Source organism: Mesoplodon bidens (genome assembly GCF_964165515.1).
Source record: "Mesoplodon bidens genome assembly, chromosome: 3".
NCBI classification, from domain to species: domain Eukaryota; kingdom Metazoa; phylum Chordata; class Mammalia; order Artiodactyla; family Ziphiidae; genus Mesoplodon; species Mesoplodon bidens.
The window spans coordinates 151,626,070-151,649,927 of NC_138178.1; the positions used below are offsets into that span (position 1 = coordinate 151,626,070).

Genomic DNA, 23,858 nt, shown 5'->3' on the forward strand with positions numbered 1-23,858 from the left:
AAAACTTTGCTACCGTGTTCTCCTTAGATGAGAATTTGCTTCCTTTTAGGAAATAAGTGAAATGGGCTGAAGCCTAATTTCTTAAGCAATGGGTAATCTACAAAGCCCATTTTGGAAGTTGCCAATAGACCACCTTTAGCAGTTCCAGAAGTGGATCCTATAACAGGTCAAGACCCCTCACTTGCTTCTGGATTCTCCTGGTAAAAACAACATTATTTTCCAGTCACCATCCAGGAAGCCACTTTGAAATAACTTGTCTTTATTAACAGCTCTGTGTTTTTAAATGGTGGTTTGCGCTTTCACTCTGAAGTTCGTCAAAAGTCTACATCTTGGGCTTCCCTGGTGGCGCAGTGGTTGAGAGTCCGCCTGCCAATGCAGGGGACATGGGTTTGTGTCCCAGTCTGGGAAGATCCCACATGCCGCGGAGCGGCTGGGCCCGTGAGCCATGGCCGCTGAGCCTGCACGTCCGGAGCCTGTGCTCCGCAACGGGAGAGGCCACAGCAGTGAGAGGCCCGCGTACCGCAAAAAAAAAAAAAAAAAAAAAAAGTCTACATCTCTTTTTCCATCAGTATCACATTTCAGCTCCCCAGCTCTCCAAGGAAGGCAAGCATATCTTACTTCTTTGCTCCAGTTGTGGTGGTTCGAAGTTTAAGTGGAGTATGTGTATGGGAGAGTCCTGCCTAAACCTCCTGAGCATGGATCTCTGTAATATTTATGACAGTGAAACTGAGTTTGTCCATCTAAAGGAAAGGTGCAGGTAAATCTGCTAATTTCTTAGAAAATGGCAGGTTTTAATATTTCCCATTCCCCATTCAGGGTTTGTATGTCAAGATCCTGCCCAGCGGGCATCAACCCGGCCAATTTATCCCACCTTTGAGTCTTCCAGGCGAAACCCTTTCCAGAAACCTCAGGTAAGCAAATTCAGCAACAGGAAGCCCCAAGGAAGCTTATTGCAAAGTGGCAGCTGTTGTCAATGAGTGAGCAGAAGCGCTATGATTATAAGGTCACTTAGAGCCGGAGAATTGGGGGACCATTCTAGACAGGAGGCAGTTATATTCAGCCACAGCTAATAGCTTATGCTTTTAATGCTTTCAAACCAACTTACTCTCTGCTTTTTTCTTTCTTTTCTTTTGGCTTCTTTTTTCATTGTCTTTTCCTTTTTTCTTTTTCTCTCTTTTTAAAAATCACTTTCTGTTTTCTCAAATTAATATGCTCATAAACGAGGCACAGAGAGGGAATCTACAAATTCCTCATCATTACTCTGCTGTATTTTTTTTATTAATTTATTTATTTTTCGCTGCTTGGGTCTTTGTTGCTGCGTGCGGGCTTTCTCTAGTTGCAGTGAGTGGGGGCTACTCTTCGTGGTGGTGTGCAGGCTTCTCATTGTGGTGACTTCTCTTGTTGCATAGTACGGGCTCTAGGCACGTAGGCTTCAGTAGTTGTGGCTCGCGGGCTTCAGTAGTTATGGCTCGTGGGCTCTAGAGTGCAGGCTCAGTAGCTGTGGCTCACGGGCTTAGTTGCTCTGCGGCATGTGGGATCTTCCCGGACCAGGGCTCAAACCCGTGTCCCCTGCCTTGGCAGGTGGATTCTTAACCACTGCGCCACCAGGGAAGCCCTGCTGTATTCTTTTTGATCTTCAGACTAGCTTCGCAGAGAAGATGATCAATTGAAATAATATCTTCTCTACATGTGAGTCTCTTCACAGGGACCCTCAATGATCATGAGGTGTTGATTGAAGTTAAATGAGATGAATGCCTGCAGAAAGCTGTGCATGTGTGTCTGAAACATCATCTGACCCAGTGTGGCTCCAGTCTGTGTACTCTGCATTTTTGTCCCAGTTAAACCAATCAGCTCATCATTCTGCCTACCTATTCCATCATCTGATCAGTCTCCGCCCATCTAGACCTGACTAGTTTCCACTTGTGTTTCTTTGCCTCTGACGTTTCTTCTTATCCAAAAGGTCCACTTTCCTCCTGTCTTCCCATCTGGATTGATTACCTCACCTGCTCAGAAGTTTGGAGGTCGTTTCTTATTAAATCCATTCCACTCTGTCATGACCTTTTCTTTTCATTGCAGCATTATTTACTGGTTCTTTATTGCATTGTTTTGCATTCATTGACCTGTTGCCTTTAAATTGTCCAGTACTCCTCTGCTAGATTGTAAGCTCTTTGAGGGCAGAAACAGCTGCTGCTTCTCCCTGTCCCTCCCCTTTCCCTTACTTCACCCCTCCTATGTTCCCCCTACCTCCACTTTAGCCCTCTGCCTCTCCCTTTTTTCCTCCCAATTCTCTTCCTTTTGCTTGCTGGTCTCATGTAGATTACTGCTACTTCTGTTTGCTAAGCTTACGTACCATTATTTATTCACATAAGTTTTCATTAGAACAGGGTTTGCAAACTCAAATGCCTCTAGGGGCTTCAGAGAGACAATGTAAAAGGGTAACTAGGGTCTGGTATGATACAGCTAAGACTGCTGTGACTGCAGTAAACTGGGCAGTGCATGCTTCCTATCAGAAGGGCAGCTCTTTTACTTAAGTGCTCTGGCTGATCGTTGCCATGCGTGAGTGTGGGCCAAGTGTTGTTAGATCTTCCTACTGTCAAGAGAAATCAGAAATCTTATTTTAAAATACTGGCAACGAGTTCAGTTTAAAAAATAATACTTTGGGCCTCCCTGGTGGCGCAGTGGTTGAGAGTCCGCCTGCCGATGCAGGGGATACGGGTTCGTGCCCCGGTCTGGGAGGATCCCATATGCCGCGGAGCGGCTGGGCCCGTGAGCCATGGCCGCTGAGCCTGCGCATCCGGAGCCTGTGCTCCGCAACGGGAGAGGCCACAACAGTGAGAGGCCCGCATACCGCAAAAAGAAAAAAAAAAAATAATAATAATAATACTTTGCAGGTGAAACATAGCATGTCCTTGAGCTGGATTCAGTTTATTGGTTGCCTGTGACCTCTTGCCTTAGAATTATTCCCTATTAGCATTAGTGCTGTGGTGTGGAACAGGGTGAACTATATTTTAAGGGATATTATCTTAGATTAGAAGTGAAACCAGGCAACAGGGTTGTACTTGATCAGTACATCACAGATCAAAGGGTTTTCTTTAATTTTTTTAAAATTGCTTTACAATGGTGTGTTAGTTTCTGCTTTATAACAGTGAATCAGCTATACATATACATGTAGCCCCATATCTCCTCCCTCTTGCGTCTCTCTCCCACCCTCCCTATCCCACCCCTCTAAGTGGTCACAAAGCACCAAGCTGGTAGAGGGTTAACCTAGGCGTACTAGGAAAACTGAATTTAGGCAATCGCGTTCCTTTGCAAATTGTTTTCTGCAGTATCTATGGCAAGAGCCACAGGACTGTGTATAAAGGATTACAAATGTTGCTGTGCATCTTTAACAGTTTCTGCAAGTCCCACTCGAGGAGTAGATGTATGGCAATCTTGGATGAATTGATCCCTTTTCTTAGCTTGCCTGTCAGCTTTTACTGATGACACTTTGCACGTAGTGGAGACTCTATTCACTGTTTGTTCTGCTTACTGGTAGGTAATGGCACATCCATGAGCAGTCCACAGGACACTTACTTAAAGGCTAAAGAAGCTATAGATTACATGTGCTGTGTGAGACCATTTTATCAGGTAGAATAGTTAACTTCAGGATCTTCAGTACGTGACAGTAGGATTGAGTTCTCAGTGGTGAGAAGGTGAAACTGGACTGGTTATACCACAGGAGAATGCAGTGTGAACAATAATAAATGCTCTAATCTTTTGAGAGCAAAATATAGGGCTTTGGCTTTTGCTGTCTGCTTGAAAATTATTTTTGTCACCATAGATGTAGGAGTTGGAAAATACAGGCATGTTAGGAAAAGATAAGGCTTTATTCCATTTTTCTGTCTTTTATAGCGTCCAGTATCTGCACAGTTCCAGTCATCAAGCACCAAACAGGTAAGTTCTGGATTGTTTGGAGATTTCATTCAAAGTTTTATCTCCATTCCCCAAATGAAAAGCCATTTAGTTTCACTGTTTCACAGTACATACTTCATGCACCTGCTTTTTTGAACAGTTTAATAATGTAAAATAGAATAAGTGAAAGTGAATGCACAGAGATCTTTTTGGATGTAGTATATAAGTGTAGAGGTTGCAGGCATTTACGAATCCTCTTTTTCTGATGGTAATTATGCTGTGATAGAGGCAGTTGAATTTAAATGATGAACAGAGTTTAGAGGCATATCTATTGTTCTGACCAAAATATTCCAGAAAAGAAATATCATAGTGCACAAGTAACCTTTCATTTGTTCAGACATCTTATGAAACATACCCTTGTCAGTAGCTTAATATTGGAAATGTTTTCACATTGCGTATTGGGCTGTATTTAAGTTTTTTAACAGATGACTTTTCTTATATGTAGTGATTTGCAGTTTTATGAATCTTAGAAACTCTGCCATATTTGGTGTCTCAGATGCTACGTTTAAAATAAAAACAAAATATGTTATCTCAGTCTCTTAATGATCAGCATTTGTCCTCTTTCTGTTCTTGTTAGCAGTATGTGAGATAAACTGTCGCTTTCTTCTATGCAGATTTTTTTGACAGCTTTTGAAGTGATAGGATTTGATGCTTTGATACGAGTGACGTAGATGTTCTCATTTATAAGTGTGTCACTTGCAATTATTAGTTCTTTAGTAAAAAGCTCCAATATATTTATTTTGGCATTTGTAGATACAGTTTCTGGTAAGCTTGGAAGCTTGAATTATAACTTTCTTAGCTACTGTTTTTGATAAAGTGATTTACATGGTTTATATGAATCAAAGAAATGAAAAAAAGACTCGCTGGCTGTGTTGTCTAGTATTTGGTAACTGATTAGTGTGGTTTTGTAACACAAGTTTTGTTGTTTAGTTGGTAGAATTCAAAAATCTGTAATAGTGTTTTGTGTTTAGCAGGTACCTTAAGTGTGCAAGCTGCTCTCCGTGGCCAACAAAAACCAAGGCTGTTGACTTCAAAGAGCTTACACTCTAAATTTAATCTCTTGACCTAACCTATTTAAGGAGAACATTAAAGTACTGTTTCATAGCCTTCTGAATTTGACTCCAAAGAAGTGTCTTTGACACGGAAATCTAATCTTAATGTCCCATTACTCATTTTAATTCTATTCCACCTAGCTCCATTGCTTGAATTGCCATAAGTTGCAAATAACCTGTGGACGAGCAAGGCCTCTCTTTAGTGGTTATTTATTTCAACACTGCTCATGTGACACAAAGGTTTTCTGGCTTTATTCAGCCAACCTTAAACGTGTTAAATTCTTTGACTCTTACTGTCCTTTGCAATGTTCTACCTTGTCCCTGTCTTTCTGTTAATGAAGCACTCTCAAATCCACAGTAGTTTCATCAGAGCTAAGTGAGAAAAGAGAAGAAACTTTCTGCTCTGGCCATTTAGACTGTGTAAACTTTTCTTTTTCTGGTGGTGTCAGATTGTGAAGTCACAGTTTTTTGCTTGTTTTCTGATGATTCCTTTTTAATCCATTATCTCTTTCTACATTTCTCCCTTCCCTTGAATACCTATGGTTCAACATTTTTCACACACCAGAAATTACATTTCAGTGTTCAAGCAGGTGATACGGTTTTGTGGAAAGAATGAGGACGTTGAAGTCAGGTAGACCTGGGTTCAAATTTGAACTCTGCCAGTAACTGTTAGACCTCGGGCGTCTTCCCTTACGTCTCAGGCTCACTTGCCACATCTGTCAAATGAGGATAGTAATACGTACATGGAGTTATGCTGAGAAAGGAATGATCAAACGTAGGTAAAATATTTGGGATACTTTTGGACACATAGTTTACCCTCAGAAGATTTAGTCTCCTTCATACTTTTGAGTACTGTTTTGATTTCCCTTTTTGCATTGTCAGTATCTGGTGTTATTTTGATATTCATTTATCTATAGTCATGTCTTTTCACATTTACTGTCATCAACAAATGCAAATCAACCCAATTAAATAATCAATTAATTAATTATTCATCCTCCCAGACATCAATACAGATTCTAAATAATGCTTACTCAGTACCCGATCACTTCCTAACTTGATTCACTGCTTCTTATCTTATCCTACAGTTGCATCTTTTAACTGTGTTCAGCTTTTGTTGGTATATTTTATTTATTATATCATGATGCTAAGTCCTGATTGGAAATATAATTTAAAATAAAAACTATATGAAGTTTTCACAAATGCTTCTCTAAAATCCAAAGACATTAAATATATTTGCTCTATTCCCCCTTTTTGTTTTGTCCTAAATATCAAAATTATAAAGCACGTTTTAAAATAAATAAGCAGTCTTTGTACTACTATTCTTTATGAGCCCATTAAACGCTAAATGTTTATGGATTTTTTTTCTTTTAATATTTTTTCCATTATTTTACTAGGGATTCAAGTTAGACTCACCAGGCGGTAATCGCCAGGAGCATACTTCTTAAATTTTTGAAGATTGGTGCCTCATTTCTTTTTTTTTCTAATCCTCTGGTACCTCCTCAGTTCTTCATGATTTTTCAAACATAACTGTAAGCGGTTTTGGTAAGTTTTTTTGTTTTTAAAGCCAGTTCTGTTAATAGCAAGATGCATGTCTCTCAGACCTGATGACTTACATTTATTACAGATTTTCAGATGCTGCATATCTTTTTTTACTGTAACACAAACCTACTTACTTGCTTTTTTTTTTTCCCCCTAATTTCAAAGTAGTATACTTCCGGTTATCATTATATGTAAGCCTTCTCTATTAGCCATTTTGGTCTGTTTGCACCCAGATTTATTCATATGTGGGTTTTTTTGTTCATTTTCTTTTGTTTGATAGCACTGATTCATTTTGCTTTTTAAACTTGACGTTTTATTTTCTGAGTGGCATGATGCATCACATATAAATTGAGCTATTTCTAGTCCATATATTTTTAACACAGAATTCTAAACTTTGTAAAGTTGAATTGGGAGGCTTTTTATTCTTTGTATGGGTTCTCTGTCAAGCAGATTTTTTTTTTGCCCCTCAGTTTTGATATCTTTGAGGATACCTCACTTTTTTTCTTCATATTCTACCTTTTGTCCAGTTCTCCTTACTGGTACTTGCCAGCTTTCTTTAGGATGAGAACCATTTTTCTGATTCAACACCTGTTTCTTACTGCTGTGAGTGGGGGCAGGTGATTCCCTGTCTCAATAATTTCACACTCTCAGCCAGTTCTTCCCTAACAATGAAGATTAGATGCGTATTGGTTTCTTCTCTGGGTTTATTTCTGAGTCCTACGTTGTACTAATTATAATTTAACAACTTTGATGCATGTTGCATGGTAGAATTCTTACTGAGACAGTTTAAAGTCTATCTGAGAACCCAGTAGTTTAAATCTTATGTCATCTAGCCTGGGGCAATGGTTCCCTTTAAGTTTAGAGGAGCTTTATTTCCTTAGTGTATTTAGTCAATCCACTGGAATATGTGGATTTATTCTATCTACTACCCAGAGAACACAGCTGAGCTGATGTGCCCAAAGTCAAAACCACAGAATGGCTTGTATTTGAACTGCTTTGCTCTTGTTTTTGACAGTCCTGATGGCCTTTCAAATCATTCTGATTCCTTTTTTTCTTTTGCTTTGCTTTTAATTTCCAAGTATCTCCTTGGCACTCATAAGCATTTCTGTTTTTTTTCTTTTTTTTTCACTATTATCCTTTCTTCTCCCCTTTTCCCTCTGCTTTTTCTCTCACCTGTGTCTATAATTCATTTGTTAAGAGCTCATTTCATTAATAAATATTGGTAGGATTCAACCAGTGGTCTAGGATAGTAATGCTTTGTTGTTCCTGTATAAATACATTCCTGTATAAACCAGTACAGCAGATATTATGTAGATTAAAAAAATTCTCTCGTCTCAAATTTATTGAAAAGCCGAGATTGGCAAAATATTTTTGACTTTCTAGTCTGATTATTTTCCACTGGCTTCCCCAAAGACACAGGAAACCTGGGTGGATTTTAGAGAGGCATTTGAGATACCTAGACTTCGAGAGCTGCAACTTTTCCTATTTTTCTCCCTCTCAGTCTTCTTAATAGTTGACATTGAAGTAAATAGGTGAAGAGATTAAAGGGGTTTCTAGCCACATTTTTTTTTTCTCTTTTGGAGTAGCATTGACCTTTTCTTTGCGCTCTGGTGGTATTTGTGGCAATAAAAGAATAAAACGGTCGGTTTATGCGAGTTAACAGCTGGAGCATTCATCCAACAAGCACCATTACCCCTCCTTTTTCTAACCTCCCAAATGCCCCAGCCAAGAGCACCTGCTTGAACTCCTACACACCCCACCCAAATAGCCCTCATGTAGGCACACAGTGGCTAGAGTTAGGACTGTGGACTGTGAGTAACAAAAGAGTGGTTGTGAATGTATGTAGGAGACAACTCTTTAAAAATGACTGGGAGAGTTTTGGAGTGCTAATTCATTGTTTGGGGGAGCAGGTTTAGATGAATAGAGGAGGATTGCAACATCATTATAATAGTCTCAATCTCTGGAAGCCAGGAATATCATTCCATCGTGAAGCAGTTCCACAAAGATGAAAATTAGGTCCCAGAAAAGCAAAAAAAAAGTTAAAAAGATAAGAAAGAAAAGTAAACAATAAATAAGCAAACAGAAAAACCCCCTAACGATGAAAAAACATAAGAGACTGAACCAACAAAAACAAAACAAAAGGACAAAAACAAAGGAAAATAATTTTTAAAAAGTTGGATGTGCTCATTAGATGTTATTCAGTAGTGACTTGATCCATGTTCTTATAAATAGGACCATTCCTTAAAACTATTCTGATAGGTAATGACTGTTTCTTAAAATATTTTTTCGTATTAACCTGGTAATACAGTTAGTTTATCAGCATTTTAAAATAACATTCTTTCTATTCTAAGATGCTTAATCTTTATTTTTATTACATCATTAAAATGAATGCTTACTTCATATTGTCTTCTTTCACAGTTTCAGAGGACTTCAAGATATTCTTAAATAGTGAGAAGTGATAAGGCAGCTTGACTTTGGAGGATTTACTGCCAGTGGCTTTCTGATCAAAGCCATGCTGTCACATGTGAGGTAGATAAGTCTTTTTAGCAAACAATAAGTAGTGTGTGAAGATGATAGAAGTCCTCAAAACATCCACTTAATATTTTGGCTTTTCCAAGTTATATGCTAAATAAGAAGTCACACTTAAAAAAATTTTTTTAATGATTCTATTACTTATATTGATTCCCTTCTTAAATCTTTAAACATTCTTCTTGATTTCCAACATGTGCTGTATCATGTATTTCCAGAGATCAGAAGGGAGTTAAAATTTTTCCCAAAATCCTCTGCAAAGTTTAATTCTAACCATGGTTGATCTATGTGTCAGCACATTATTCATTTACTTATTTGTTCAAAAAACATTTATTGATCTCCTACTCCATCCCAAGTACTGTTCTAGATGCTGAAGATACCACAGGAAAAGCTAAAGAGATAAAAGTTCCTACCTTCACTTGGTGCTTGTATCTGCTCATTTTGTGGGTTTTCTTCCATGGAGTTGCCTATCAGAAAATCTGTGCTTTATAACTCCATGCTAGCTTTGAAGATTAGTACATATTGGTCTCCCTTGTGTCCAAAGGTAAAGCCATTCATGGTTGTTTATGTACAGGTGTGCATTAGTCTGCGTGGGCAGCCATAACAAAATACCATAGACTGGGTGGCTTAAACCACAGAAACTTATTTCTCACAGTTCTGGAGGCTGGGAAATCCAAGATCAAGGTGCTGGCAAGGTAGGTTTTGTTCTGAGGCCTCTTCTTTTGGCTTGTAGATGGTCACCATCTTGCTGTGTGCTCACATGACCTCCTTGTGCTTGCTCAGGCAGAGAGAGAAAGAGAGAACAAGCTCTCTGGTGGCTCTTCTTTTTTTTTTTTTTAATTAATTAATTTATTTATTTTTGGCTGCGTTTGGTCTTCGTTGCTGCACGCAGGCTTTCTCTAGTTGTGGCGAGCAGGGGCTACTCTGTTGCAGTGCGCGGGCTTCTCAGTGCGGTGGCTTCTCTTGTTGTGGAGCACGGGCTCTAGGCCAGTGGGCTTCAGTAGTTGCAGCATGTGGGCTCAGTAGTTGTGGCTCGCGGGTTCTAGGGCACAGGCTCAGTAATTGTGGCGCATGGGCTTAGTTGCTCTGCAGCATGTGGGATCTTCCCAGACCAGGGCTCGAACCTGCGTCCCCTGCCTTGGCAGGTGGATTCTTAACCACTGCGCCACCAGGGAAGCCTGGTGGCTCTTCTTTAAAGGCTATTAATCCCATCAGACCAGGGCCTCACCCTCATGTCCTCATCTGACCCTAATTACTTCCCAAAAGCCCCATCTCCACATACTGTCACATTGTGGGGGTTAGGGCTTCAACGCAGGAATTTTGGGGCAACACAAACATTTAGTCCATAACAATGAGTACTGCTGAAAATGTCAAAAGTTAGTTGTCAAAAAGCCTTTCCATAGACTGTGTATACAAAAAGAAAAATAAACAATGGTTCCTGACAGCAGGACTTCTTCTGTCTGGTCAGAGTTACTTCCAGGACTCTAGAGAGACAAATTATACCCCCCATTTCTTAGATTATTCCTTATTCTTTGTACTTGGCAGATTTATTTGTCTTATTTTATCAGTCATCTTTTTCAATAATAGTGTGTTTTCATGCTTCATACTATCTGATTTCCTTTGTTACCTTTGTATTTCTCTGCTCTCATAACATCAAAATCTCTTAAAACTTTTGTTCTCCAACAGCCTTCCTGATCATCATTCAGAAGCTGAAGTAGCCAGATCATCTTTGGGCATCCATAAGGAACATGACCCACTTGGCTGCCTCCTTGGAGTACCCAAGGCAGTCATCCTAGATCCAGTCTCTTTTACTCTAGCAACTACAGTGTTTCTCAAGTTGTAGCCTTTTGCTCACAGTTCTCTTCTGTGTCACCGATAACTTTCATCTCAGTATTTACCCCCTCAAGTTCTAAAACATCCCACTGTCCAACTTCTTCATCTGTGACATAATAGATCGCTCCTGTTTCTTGGTCTTTTTTTTTTTTTTTAATTTTATTTATTTATTTATTTTTATTTTTTGGCTGCGTCGGGTCTTCATTGTGTGTTTTTCTGTCTTATGTCTTACTTTTCCTAACTTTACTTCCCCAGTGCTGAAAAGAATATAGTTACTTACTGAAATAAATACATATTTAATCTTATGTTGAGGTTATTTTCAGATTTTTTTCCCATATCTTTCAAACTATTAAATGTACTGTAAAACCAAGATTAGGAATAAGTACTAGCTTACAAAGCCATGTGGACATCTTTCTTTCTTTTTTTTATTTGTATCTCTCTCAACCCATAGTGTTTTCCTACTATTCTATTTTCTCCTCTTTTCTTTGAGCTTACTGGCTTTCATCTATTTCCCAGGGTTTCAGGCTAAGAGATCAATTACAGAAAATGGGCTTTGGATTTGAGCTTATACATATTATGAAACATAATGGTGTTGAGGGACTTGGAAATGAAGAAAGGTGATGAAAAGATATTTTTGTTTTTCTTTTTTCTTCTCCTTAGCGTTGCCGTCCACTCTCTGCCAGTGATGCGGAAATGAAAAACCTTGTGGGCTCAGCACGGGAGAAGGTGCCGGGGAAGTTAGGTGGTTCTGTGCTTGGTCTGTCAATGGAGGAGGTAAAGATAACTCCATTTCAGGCCTTTATGGGTTAACATAGGCTTCAGTGAAAATTAGTGAGTGATTTGTAATATTCATGACCAACTCATATCTTATACTGAACATGGGAGAAATAGCTTCTCAAAAAAATAGCATCTTAAATGGAATTAATTTCTTCCTTCATGCTTCTTTTGTATTCTCGGTTCATAACTCTCTTCCTCTGTCCTATTACCACATGGATTACAGTTTTTAAAATAGGTACTCATTTTATTTTATTTTCTCTTCCTCCACGTAGATCAAAGTTTTACGGAGGGTGAAGGAAGAGAATGATCGGAGAGGTGGATTTATTCGCATATTCCCTACATCAGAGACATGGGAAATATATGGGTGAGGTGACTACCTTTCTTTTAAACCTGTACTTCAGGTCAAGAAAATTGGATTAATTGTGACACAGTATCATCACTGCTCTCCACATGGTGCCTTTCTTACATTTTTTTGTTTATTTATTTATGACAGTATGAATATTACCCAACCCTGCATTATTCCTCCCTTTTTTCTAGTTCCCTTCCTCCTTCCTAACTGCCCCCTAACCCAGGCTTAGACACTGTCCTAAATTTTGTGGTTATCATTACCTTGATTTGAAAAAAAAATTGGTTTATCATCTATATGTGTGCTTAAACTATAAATTGCTTATTTTTAATCATCTTTGAGATCAAGTTTACATGCAGCAGCATCCATTTTAAGTTTGACGATGAATTTTGACAAATACAGACATCAATTTAATCACCACAATTAAGATATAGAACATTCCATTACCTCCGGATGTCCTCTCATGCCCCTTCACTGTGAGTCCCCCCATTACCGTGAGCCTCAAACATCTACTGACTTGCTTTATATCACTATAGTTTTTCTAGAATTTTATATAAATAGAATCATACATTACATATTTTTTGATGTCTGGACTCTTTTGTTTGGCATAATGTTTTTGAGAATTATCCGTGTTGTTGTGTGAAACAGTAGTAGTTCATTCCTGACTATTGTTATGTACTATTTCATCGTATGAGTATAGCGCAATTTGTTTATCCGTTCACCTGTGTGGCATATTTGGATTGTGTCTAGTTTTGGGCTGTTCTGAAGAAAGCTGCTATTATGAACATTTATGTACAAGTCTCTGTGTGGATATATGATTTTATTTTTCTTGGATAAATACCTAGGGGTGGAATAGGTGGGTCGTATGAAAAGGGATAAGAGATAGAACCATTTTACATTTTGCCAATGATGAATAAGAGTTCCATTTGCTTCCCATCCTTGCCAACACTTGGTATTGTCAGGCTTTTTAATTTTAGGCATTCTAGTGTGTGTGTGTAGTGTTTCTCTGTAGTTTTAATTTACTGTTCTCTGATTAATAATGATATTGAGCATTCATGTTCTGTGGGCCATTTGTGTATCTTCTTTTTTCCATTTTAAATTTTAAGATTTTTATCTTTTTATTATTGTGTTATAAAAGACTCTTGATACAAGTCCTTTCCCAGATATTTACATTATAAATATTTTCTCAAAGTCTGTGGCTAGCTTTTTCTTTTTTATAACAGTGGCTTTCAAAGAACAGAAGTTTTAAATTTCAGTGAAGTCCAGGTGACCAATTTTTTTTTTAAGGTTTATGCATTTTGTGTTTTCTAAGAAATCTTTACCAATGCCAACTTCACAAAGCTTTTTCTCTTTTGTTTTCTTCTAGAAGTTTTGTAATTTTGGCTTTTATATTTAGGTCTATGATATGTATTGATTTAATTTTTATGTGTGGTGTGAGGTAAGGGTTGACGTCCATTTCCTTCCATATGGATGTCCATTTGCTCCAGCACCACTTTTTGAAATTACGTTATTGAATTTAACTTGGCATCTTTGTTGAAAGTTAACTGGAATATATATGTATGTATATTTCTAGACTTTATTCAGTTTCACTGATCTACATGTTTGTCTTAATATCTATAGCTTTATACCAAGTCTTGAAATTAGGTAGTGTTGTAAGTCTTCCAACTTTGTTCTTTTTCAGAAGTATTTTGACTATTTTGTGTCCTTTGTATTTCCAAATAAATTTTAAAATTTCTTCATCAATTTCTACACAAAAGTCTGCTGACTTTTGATGGGCATTGCATTGAACATATAGATTAATTTTGGGTGAGTGCATATTTCAGTAATGTTGAATTTTCCAATCCATGAGCATGATATATCTCTCCATTTATTTAGGTCTTCTTTGATTTCTCTTAGCAATGTTTTATAGTAGTTTCCAGTGTAAAGATCTTGAACACGTTAAACTTATCACTTAGTATTTCATGCTTTTGGATGATATTGTAAATGTTATTTTTAACAGCTTTATTGAGTGATAATTGACATACAATAAGTTGCATGTATTCAAAGTGTACAATTTGATAAATTTTCACATATGTATATATCCATGAAACTACCACCACAATCAACACAATGAACATATGCATCACTACCGAAAGTTTCTTTGTTCCCCTCTGTAATTCCTCTCTCCTGTCCCTCCTTTTCCCTTCCCTGCCTATTCCTGTCCCCAGGCAGCTACTGATCTGCTTTCTGTCAATAAAGAGGAATTTGCATTTCCTAGAATTTCATAAATAGAATTCTATTGGTTGTTCTCTTATTTGCTTTTCTTTTTTACCTGGCAAGATTATTTTTTGATTCATACCTGTTACAGTATGTATCAATGGTTTAATTTCTTTTTATTGTCAAGTAGTATTCTGTTATAGGCATATATCAGAATTTGTCTATCCTTTCATCTGTCGATTAATATTTACGTTGTTTCCAGTTTTTTGTTATTGTAAAGAAAGACTCTATGAACATCTATATAGAAATTTTTGTATGGAACATGTGCTTTCATTTCTCTTGGGAAAATACTTACTTGTGGAATGACTGGATCATATCATTGTATATGTGTAACTTTTTAAGAAACTGCCATATGGTTTACCATTTTACATTCCTATCATAAATGTATGAGAGTTCCAGTTCCTCCACATCCTCACGAACAGTTGGTATGGTCAGTTTAATTTTAGCTCCTCTAGGAGATGTGTAGTGATACCTCATTATGGTTTAATTTGCATTTTCCTAATGATTAATGATGTTGAGCATGTCTTCATGTGCTTGTTTGCTGTTCAGTGATCAAATATTTTGCCCATTTTTAAAATGAGGTTGTTTTCTTATAATTAGGTTGTGAGAGTTCTTTATATTTTCTGGATATAATTCTTTTATCAGATGTGGGCTTTGCAAAGATTTTGTCCCCCAGTATGTTACTTGTCTTTTCATCCTTTAAACAGTGTCTTTTGAAGAGGAGAAATTTTTAATTTTGATTAAGTCCAATTTGTCCTTTTTTTCTTTTAATTACTGTGCTTTAGTATCTAAGAAATCTTTGCCTATCCCAAGTTTTCTTCTATTTTTTAAATAGAAATGTTGTAGTTTTAAGTTTTACATTTAAGTCTGATCCATTTTGAATTAATTTTTGTATATGGTATAAGATATGGATCACAGTTCTTTTTTTTTCCAGATGGATATCCAGTAGTTTTAGCATCATTTTTTGAAAAGACTACCCTCTCTCCATTGAGTTGTCTTTCACTTTTGTGGAAAACTGTGTGCGTCTATTTCTTTATTTTTTATTCTTTCCCATTGATCTTTTTGTTTTTGTGCCAATACAGTGCCACACTGTCTTGATTACTGTAGCTTTATAAAAGATCTTGTTCTAACTTTGTTCTTTTTCCAGGTTGTTTTGGCTATTCTAGGTCATTTGCCTTTCCATTTGGATTTTAGAATTAGTTTGTCAGTTTCTACAAAAAAGCCTGCTTGGGATTTTCATTGGGATTGTATTGACTCTCTAGATCAGTTTGAAGAAAATTGACAGCTTAACACTATTGAGTCTTCCAACTCATGAACAAGGTATATCTGTCCATTTATTCAGGTCATCTTTAATTTCTCTCAGCAGTGTTTTGTAGTATTCAATGTACAGGTCTTTTACATTTTTTTGTCAGATTTCTTCCTAAGTATTTAATATGTTTTGATGCTATTGTAAATGATTTTGTTTTGTTAATTTCGGTTTCTGATTGTTTGTTGCTAGTACATAGAAGTACAAATGATTTTTCCATATTGATCATGTTCTGATAATCTTGCTAAACTCACTTATCAGTTATTGAAAGTTTTTGGAGATTCCATTGGATCTTCTACCTAGTTGAAAATGTTGTCTGTGAATAAAGACAGTTTTCCTTCTTTGTTTCCAATCTGGATGTGTTTTATTTCTTTACTCTTGCGTGATTACACTGGCAAGAACCTCCAGCACAGTGTTGAATAGGACCAGTGAGAGCAGACATCCCAGTCTGGCTCCTGTCTAGGGTAAGCAATTAGTCTTTTGTCATTAAGTATGATGTTAGTTTTAGGCTTTTCACAGATGCCCTTTATCAGATTGAGGGAGTTCCCTTTTATTTCTCTTTTGCTAAGAGTTTTTTACTTTATTTATTTATTTATTTATTTTTTGCGGTACACGGGCCTCTCTCCCTGTTGTGGCCTCTCCCGTTGCGGAGCACGGGCTCTGGACGCGCAGGCTCAGCAGCCATGGCTCACGGGCCCAGCCGCTCTGCGGCATGTGGGATCTTCCCGGACCGGGGCACGAACCCGTGTCCCCTGCCTCGGCAGGCGGACTCTCAACCACTGCGCCACCAGGGAAGCCCCTACATTGATTTTTGAACGTTAAACCCAACATTTCATTCCTGAAATAAACTCTACTTGGTCATGGTACAGTATCTTTTTTATATATTGTTGAGTTTGATTTGCTGAAATTATATTTGGATTTTTACATGTATGTTCATAAGAGATACTGATCTGTAGTTTTCCTATAACATCTTTGGTTTTAGTATGAGGATACGATATATAAGATATTTCAGTCTTTGGTTTCTGGCCTCATAGAATGAGTTGGAAAGTGTTCTCACATCTTCAATTTTCTGGAAGCATTTATGGAGAATTGGTATTATTTATTTCTTGAGTGTTTGGTAAAATTCGCTAGTAGAGCCATCTGGACCAGGAGTTCAGTTTCAATTTCTTTAACAGATATAGGACTATTCAGGTTATCTATTTCTACTTGAATGAGCTTTGGTAGTTGGTGTCTTTTAAGGCATCTGTCCATTTCGTATATGTTGTATTTATAAGCATAAAATTGTTCATAATATTCACTTACCCTTTAATATCTATAGAATCTGCAGTGATGTTACTTTTCTCATTTCTGATATTGGTAATTTGATTCTTCTCTCTTTTTATCCTATTCAGTCTGGCTAGAGGTTTATCAATTTTATTGACCTTCTAAGACACCCAGTTTTTAGTTTCATTGTTTTTTTTTTCTATTTCTTGTACATTGACTTCCCCTCTAATATTTATTATTTCCTTTTTTTTAACTTACTATGGGCTTCATTTGCTCTATATTTTTCCCCTAGTTTCTTTAGGTAGAAGCTGATGTCATTGATTTGAGACCTTTCTTCTTTTCTATATGTGTTGTAAGAGCTATAAATTTCCTACTAAGTACTGTTTTTGCAGCTTCCCATACGTTTTGATTGTTGTCTTTTTGTTTTTATTCTGTCTTTGGCCTGTGGGTTATTTATAAGTGTGTTATTTAGTTTTCAAATATTTGGGAGTTTTTCTAGAGGTTTTTCTTTCAGTGATTTCCAATTTACTTCTGTTGTACTGAGAACATACTTTGTGTAAGTTGAATATTTTAAAATTTACTGAGACTTGTTTTGTGGTTCAGAATTTGATTTATCCTGGTACAATGTAACATGTACATTGAAATATATGTATTCTGCTATTGTTGGCTGGTGTGTTCTATAAATGTCCATTAGGTCAAGGGATTCGACAGTTTTGTTCAGATATTCTCTATTTTTAGTAATTTTATAATTATCAAGAGTCTGGTGTTGAAATCTCCCATTGTAGTTGTGACCTTTTCAGTTTCTCCTTTTGGTTCTGTCAGTTTTGCTTTTTATGGATTTTGGAACTCTGTTATTAGGTACATCTGCATTAGATTTGTTATGTCTTCTTCATAAATTGACTTCTTTATTGCTATGAAATATCCCTGTTTATCCTGGATAATGTTCTTTGTCCAGAAGTCTATTTATCTGCTATAATATACCCACTCTAGCTTCCTTTGTTTTTTTTGTTAAGTTTAAGGTGTATAGTATAATGATTTGACTTACATCATGAAATGATTATCACAATAAGTTTAGTGAACATCCATCAGCTCACAGAGATACAAAGTTAAATAAATAGAAAAAAACTAAAAGAAGAACTAAAGAACTCTTAACTTTCATATATAACATATAGAAATATTACTTCTGTTTATCATGTTGTATGTACATTACATCCCTGGTACCTATTTATAACTGGAAGCTTGTACTTTTTTTTTTTTGCGGTACGCAGGCCTCTCACTGTTGTGGCCTCTCCCGTTGCAGAGCACAGGCCCTGGACGCATAGGCCCAGCAGCCATGGCTCACAGGCCCAGCCGCTCCGCGGCATGTGGGATCTTCCCGGAGCGGGGCACGAACCCGTGTCCGCTGCATCGGCAGGCAGACTCTCAACCACTGCGCCACCAGGGAAGCCCGCTTGTACCTTTTGACTGCCTTCATCCAGTTCCTTCTCCCCTCACCCCTATCCACTCCAGCTTTCTTATGGCTAGTGTTTGCGTGCTGTATCTTTTTTCATTGTTTTACTTTTTTTTTTTTTTTTTTTTGCGGTACGTGGGCCTCTCACTGTTGTGGCCTCTCCCATTGCGGAGCACAGGCTCCGGATGTGCAGGCTCAGCAGCCATGACTCATGGGCCCAGCTGTTCCATGGCATGTGGGATCTTCCCGGACCGGGGCACGAACCCGTGTCCCCTGCATTGGCAGGTGGACTCTCAACCACTGCACCACCAGGGAAGCCCTCATTGTTTTACTTTTAATCTGTCTTGTGTCTTTATAGTTAAAGTAGATTTCTGTCAAAGAAGGAGGTCCTGCCATCTGTGGCAACATGGATGAACCTGCAGGGATAATGCTAAGTGCAATAAACCAGACAGAGAAAAACAAATATTGTATGATTTCACTCACATGTGGAATCGAATGTTTTTTTTTAAAAAGAAAGTAGAACTCATAGAAACAAAGAGTAGAATGGTGGTTGCCATGGGCTGGGGCAGGGGAAATGGGAGCTATGGGTCACAGGGTACAAACTTTCAGTTTTAAGATGAATAAATTATGGGGATTTAATGTACAGCATGGTGATATGGTTGAGTTTAGATATGCCAGATTACTATTTGTTTTCCATTTGTCTAATGTGTCCTTTGTTCCCTTTTTATTTTCCCCTGCCGTTTTTGGATTAACTCATTTCTCTTGCCTCTTTGGTTTGCCTTTTTTAAAGTGTGGTTGCTCTAGGGTGACAATATGCATCTTTTACTTACCACAGTGCACCTTAAAATAATGTTATACAATTTCAGGTATAATTTAGAAATTTTACAACCAGTATAATTCGATTTCCCCTTCCTGTCCTTTGGGCTATTATTGTCCTACATTTTATTTCTATATAAGTTATAAATCCTGTAGTACCTTGGTTATTTTTGCATTGAACAGCTTAAGGAAATTTAAATATGAGGAAAAGTCTCATAATTACACATTTACTACTATTTTCTCTGCTCTTCCTTCTTTTGTGTTGATCAGTTTTTTATCTGGCATCATTTTCTTCCATCTGGAAAACTTCTTTTAGGATTTATTGTAGTACAATCAATTCTCACCTGTTGCTTGTCTGAAAAAGTCTTTCTTATATTGATACTTTCAATTTTTGAAAGATTTTTTTCAGTGGTTGTAGAGTTCTGGGTTGGCACTTTTCTCCCGACACTTTAAAAGTGTTTTGTTATCTTTTGACTTGCATTTTTCTGATGAGAAGTGTGCAGTAATTCTTACCTTTGTTCTTCTGTGCATAATGTGTCTCTTTTTCTCTGCCTGCTTTTTTTTTTTTAACATCTTTATTGGAGTACAGTTGCTTTACATTGTTGTGTTAGTTTCTGCTGTATAACAAAGTGAATCAGCTATACATATATCCCCATATCCCCTCCCTTTTGCACCTCCCTCCCACCCTCACTATCCCACCCCTCTAGGTGGTCACAAAGCACCGAGCTGATCTCCCTGTGCTCTGCAGCTGCTTCCCACTAGCTAGCTATTTTACATTTGGTAGTGTATATATGTCCACGCCACTCTCTCACTTAGTCCCAGCTTACCCTTCCCCCTCCCCGTGTCCTCAAGTCCATTCTCTACATCTGCGTCTTTATTCCTGTCCTGCCCCCTAGGTTCTTCAGAACCACTTTTTTTTTTTTTTAGATTCCATATATATGTGTTAATATACAGTATTTGTTTTTCTTTCTGACTTACTTCACTCTGTATGACAGACTCTAGGTCCATCCACCTCACTACAAATAACTCAATTTTGTTTCTTTTTATGTATCAGCCTGCTTTTAAGATTATTTCTTTATGACTGATTTTCAATAGTGTGATTATGATGTATGCCTTGGTATCACTTTCTTCTTGTTTCTTCTACTTGGGATTTGTTGAGCTTCTTGGTCTGTGGGCTTATAGTTTTCATCAAATTTGGAAAACTTTTGGCCATTATTTCTTCAAATGTTTTTTTCCATTTCCCTCCTCTCCTTTTGGTACTCTGGTTACATGTTAAATTGGTTGATGTACTATACGTCTGGCTCTGTTCATTTTTTTATACTCTTTCTTTCTTCGTTTTGGATGGTTTTCTGTTTCTCTGTGTTTGTCAGTTTAGTCATCTTTTTGTCTGCAGTGTTAAATCTTCTATTAATTCTATCCAATTAAATGTTCATTTCAGATATTTTACTTTTCATCTTTACAACTCCCATCTATTTCTCTTTATATCCTCTTTTTCTCTTTTTTACGATTATTTTCATGATTTCCTTTAGATTCTTGTGCATATATTATGTTTATAGTAGCTGTTTTAAAATCTTGTTCTATTATCTTTATCGTTTCTAAGTGTTTCTATTGACTGATTTGCCTCTTGTTAATGAGTTATATTTTTCCTGTTTCTTCACATGTACAGTGATTTTTTAAAATTAGATGTTTTAATTGGATATTGTAAATGTTGTATTGTTGTGTTTGGATTTTATTGCTTCTTTAAAGCCCGTTGAAAGTTTTTTTTGTGGCCATACACTTAAGTTACTTGTAGATCAGCTTAATCTTTTTCAGCCTCATTTAAAAGCATTTTTATGGTTTGTTTAGAATAGCTTTTTGTTTAGGTGTAGGATAGTTCCACTACTGAAGACTCTTTTGGGGTGTCTCTTAAATGACACCCCAATGAGATCTCTCCATTCTGGCTGGTGGGAACTCAATCAATTGGCAGCCCTGTGTGAACTCTGTAAAGTATTCAGCTTACACTTTCTCCTTAATGTTCTTTATCCTGACAGTTGCTCCTTGCACAGCCTTGTGGACTTTCACCCTATGCCTGAGTAGATCTGTATTCACCCAAAAACTCAAAGGGTCCCTTGTGATGACTTTTTTGATTTCTTCTTATGCGTAGCTTCTTCCTCTCCAGGACATAGCTTTGAAAATTTTAGCGCTTCCTAGAACTTTGATCTGTGTCTTCTCAACACAGAGACTCTTGGTTCTACTTGAATTCCTTCTCTTTCTGCACTGTCTGGAATTGCGTCTAGGTGGGAAGGTGGAGCAATCAGAAGCCTCCTTTTATTTATTTCCCCTTTTAGTTATCACAGTCCTGCACTGCCAGTTGTTTCATGTCTGGAAACAGTTGTTTCATATATTTTGTGCACTTTTCTAGCTGTTTATGGTGAAAGGGCAGGTCCTATAGCAGTTATCATCTCATATGTAGAAACAGAATTGTTGATAAGTTTGTATTGCTTTTGAACTTTTTCTAAAAAACAATGCACGCTCTATGTATTCTTCCTTTTTCATTCAATATTATATTATTAAGGTTCATTTTTTTACGTGTAGCTAGGATTCATTCTTTTTCAGTTTATTTTATTCTTCTATGTGTTTATACTGCTGTTAAATTTCCCATTCTCTTGTTGATGGTATTCGACTTCTTTCTGGTCTTCTGCTATTAAAGACTGCTGTGCTCTAAATATGCTTATATGTGTCTCCTAGGTATATATCTAGGGATGGAATATATCTAGGGCCATAAGATATGTGAATGTTCAACTTTAAAAGATAATGCTAAAAAAAAAAAGGTAATGCTAAATTGTTTTCCAAAGTGACTATATAAATTTATGCTCCTGTTAGCAGTGCCTAGGAGATCCCATTGATCAATATCTTCTCTAACATGTGGTACTGTCAACTTCTTAATTTTTGTCAAAATACTGAGTGTAAAATGATATCTTATTTTGGTCTTGATTTGCATTTCTCTGATTACTAGTAAGATTGTACTTCATTATGGGGAACACATTTTTCTTCCTCTGGTGACCGGCTTCTGGTTGGGACATTAGTGGTTCTAAGTAGAGCCAAAACTTAGAGGAATAAAAGAAAGAACTAGTTCTTGTCTGTTTTGTTTTGAAAACCCAGCTGTTCATAGAGAAATCTTTTTATCTTGCAAAACATTCTATCCATGTAGTTTAGTTATACCTTATAAAGACCTAGGAATTCAACAAAAAGATATTGCTTGGCTTTTCAAAATTAGACTTTTATCTTTTGAAACGTTTTTGAAGAGGTTGAATATTTGCAGTTACTAGACAACGTATCTTTTAATTAATGAAAGTGGAATCCTCTATTCTTAAGTTTTCAAGAGGCAGGACCCTAATTTGAGTACCTTTTTCTAAGGAACCAATCACAGATAATGTTCGGGTCTCTTAGGGAGTCCAGTAATGATACCTTCCTTTACTGGTTTGGTTTTGAACCAGCTGAGAAGACAAAGACTTAAGATAGATGCAGGCCAAAATATCACTTTCCATACTCCACATTGATAAAGTCTAGGTTGGGAGACTTGACTCTATCTATCTGCAAGTTAATGCACTTTCTGTTGACCCTCAGAATTGGACAGATTTACATACCCATTTTTAGGCAAGGTTAGACTGAGATGTGCATCAGGAACACCTGACCCTGTAGGAGCACCAGAGGATATGTGCTTCCTAAGGAGAGATTATCTCCCTAGAGAAAGAAGGGAGAAGCTTGTTGAATTTTTCCTAAATTACCAACCTGGTAAATCACTCCACCTCTCCTGGGACCTTTGAGAAAAGTGGAAGAGAACACCAAGACTTTTAAACTAGTTGAGTTATTTTCATGTAGTGTGGGAAAGATGTATTTATCTGCTAACAAATATGCCTTTTTAATTAATATATATTTATTGAATATCAACAAGTAACTAGCACTATGCTTGGTGCTTTGGAGTAACAAATATTAGATGGGATCCCGGTCCTTTGAGAGTTAACAGTATTGATTATGGAGAAATTACTTATACATGTAATAAAAATAGCTCATATTTGTATAGCTCTTTGTAATTATGATGTACTTTATACACATCATTGTTATTCCCATTTTAATGATAAGGAAAATAAGGCTCAGTAAAGTAATGTGACTTATCCATGATCACACAGTGGGACTTGGTTCAGGTATTTTAACTCCAGATCCTGCTTTTCCCTGCTGCATCATGCTGCTTTCCGAGAAGAGAAATTTTACTCTATGAGACAGCGTTTGACAAGTCCCTTACGCATACGGTGAAGGCGGACGTAGAAGGCCAGGACAAGGGCACCTCTGTAGACTTGGAGCAGTCATATCAGGGAAGGCTTCATGCAGCACAGTGGACTTGAGCTGCTTCTTGAAGGGTGGATTATGGATAAGTAGAGAGGGTGTGAGGAGAAGGTGTCCAGACAGAGGCAAAAGGACCAGAGGGAGGTGTGGTATGAGAGGGTTATAAGGAGACTTGTCTGACTGTACTTTAGGACCCATGTTTGGTCTCTGTGTGGAGGAAGGGTGAATGAATTGATGGTATAGATGACCCAACTTTTGAAATCTTGTAAGAGAAAGTATATGCCTCCTGCAGTTGGCATCAAGGAGCCAGTGAAAGCTTTTGAGAAATAAGATGATTGAAACAATCTGTCAACATTTTCATGCCCTTTATGCATCTCCCATTCCCAGCTTCATTTGACCTCTTTTCTAGCTATAAGT

The 23,858-nt window shown here is 37.3% G+C and overlaps 1 protein-coding gene across 9 annotated transcripts in view; it reads left to right on the forward strand.

The window, feature by feature from the left end:
• Nucleotides 1–23,858, forward strand: part of TTLL5 (tubulin tyrosine ligase like 5) — a 310,875-nt gene that overhangs the window by 74,560 nt on the left and 212,457 nt on the right. For 5 of the 9 annotated variants that reach the window (XM_081229115.1, XM_081229114.1, XM_081229113.1 and 2 more), the window contains exons 15-18: nucleotides 817–911; nucleotides 3,892–3,933; nucleotides 11,565–11,678; nucleotides 11,954–12,045. In XM_081229115.1, coding sequence (XP_081085241.1) covers nucleotides 817–911; nucleotides 3,892–3,933; nucleotides 11,565–11,678; nucleotides 11,954–12,045 — 343 coding nt within the window. Of the gene's footprint in view, nucleotides 1–816; nucleotides 912–3,891; nucleotides 3,934–9,715; nucleotides 9,767–11,564; nucleotides 11,679–11,953; nucleotides 12,046–23,858 lie in introns of those variants that run through there. The other 4 variants (XM_081229118.1, XM_081229119.1, XM_081229120.1 and 1 more) reach the window with 2 other exon arrangements.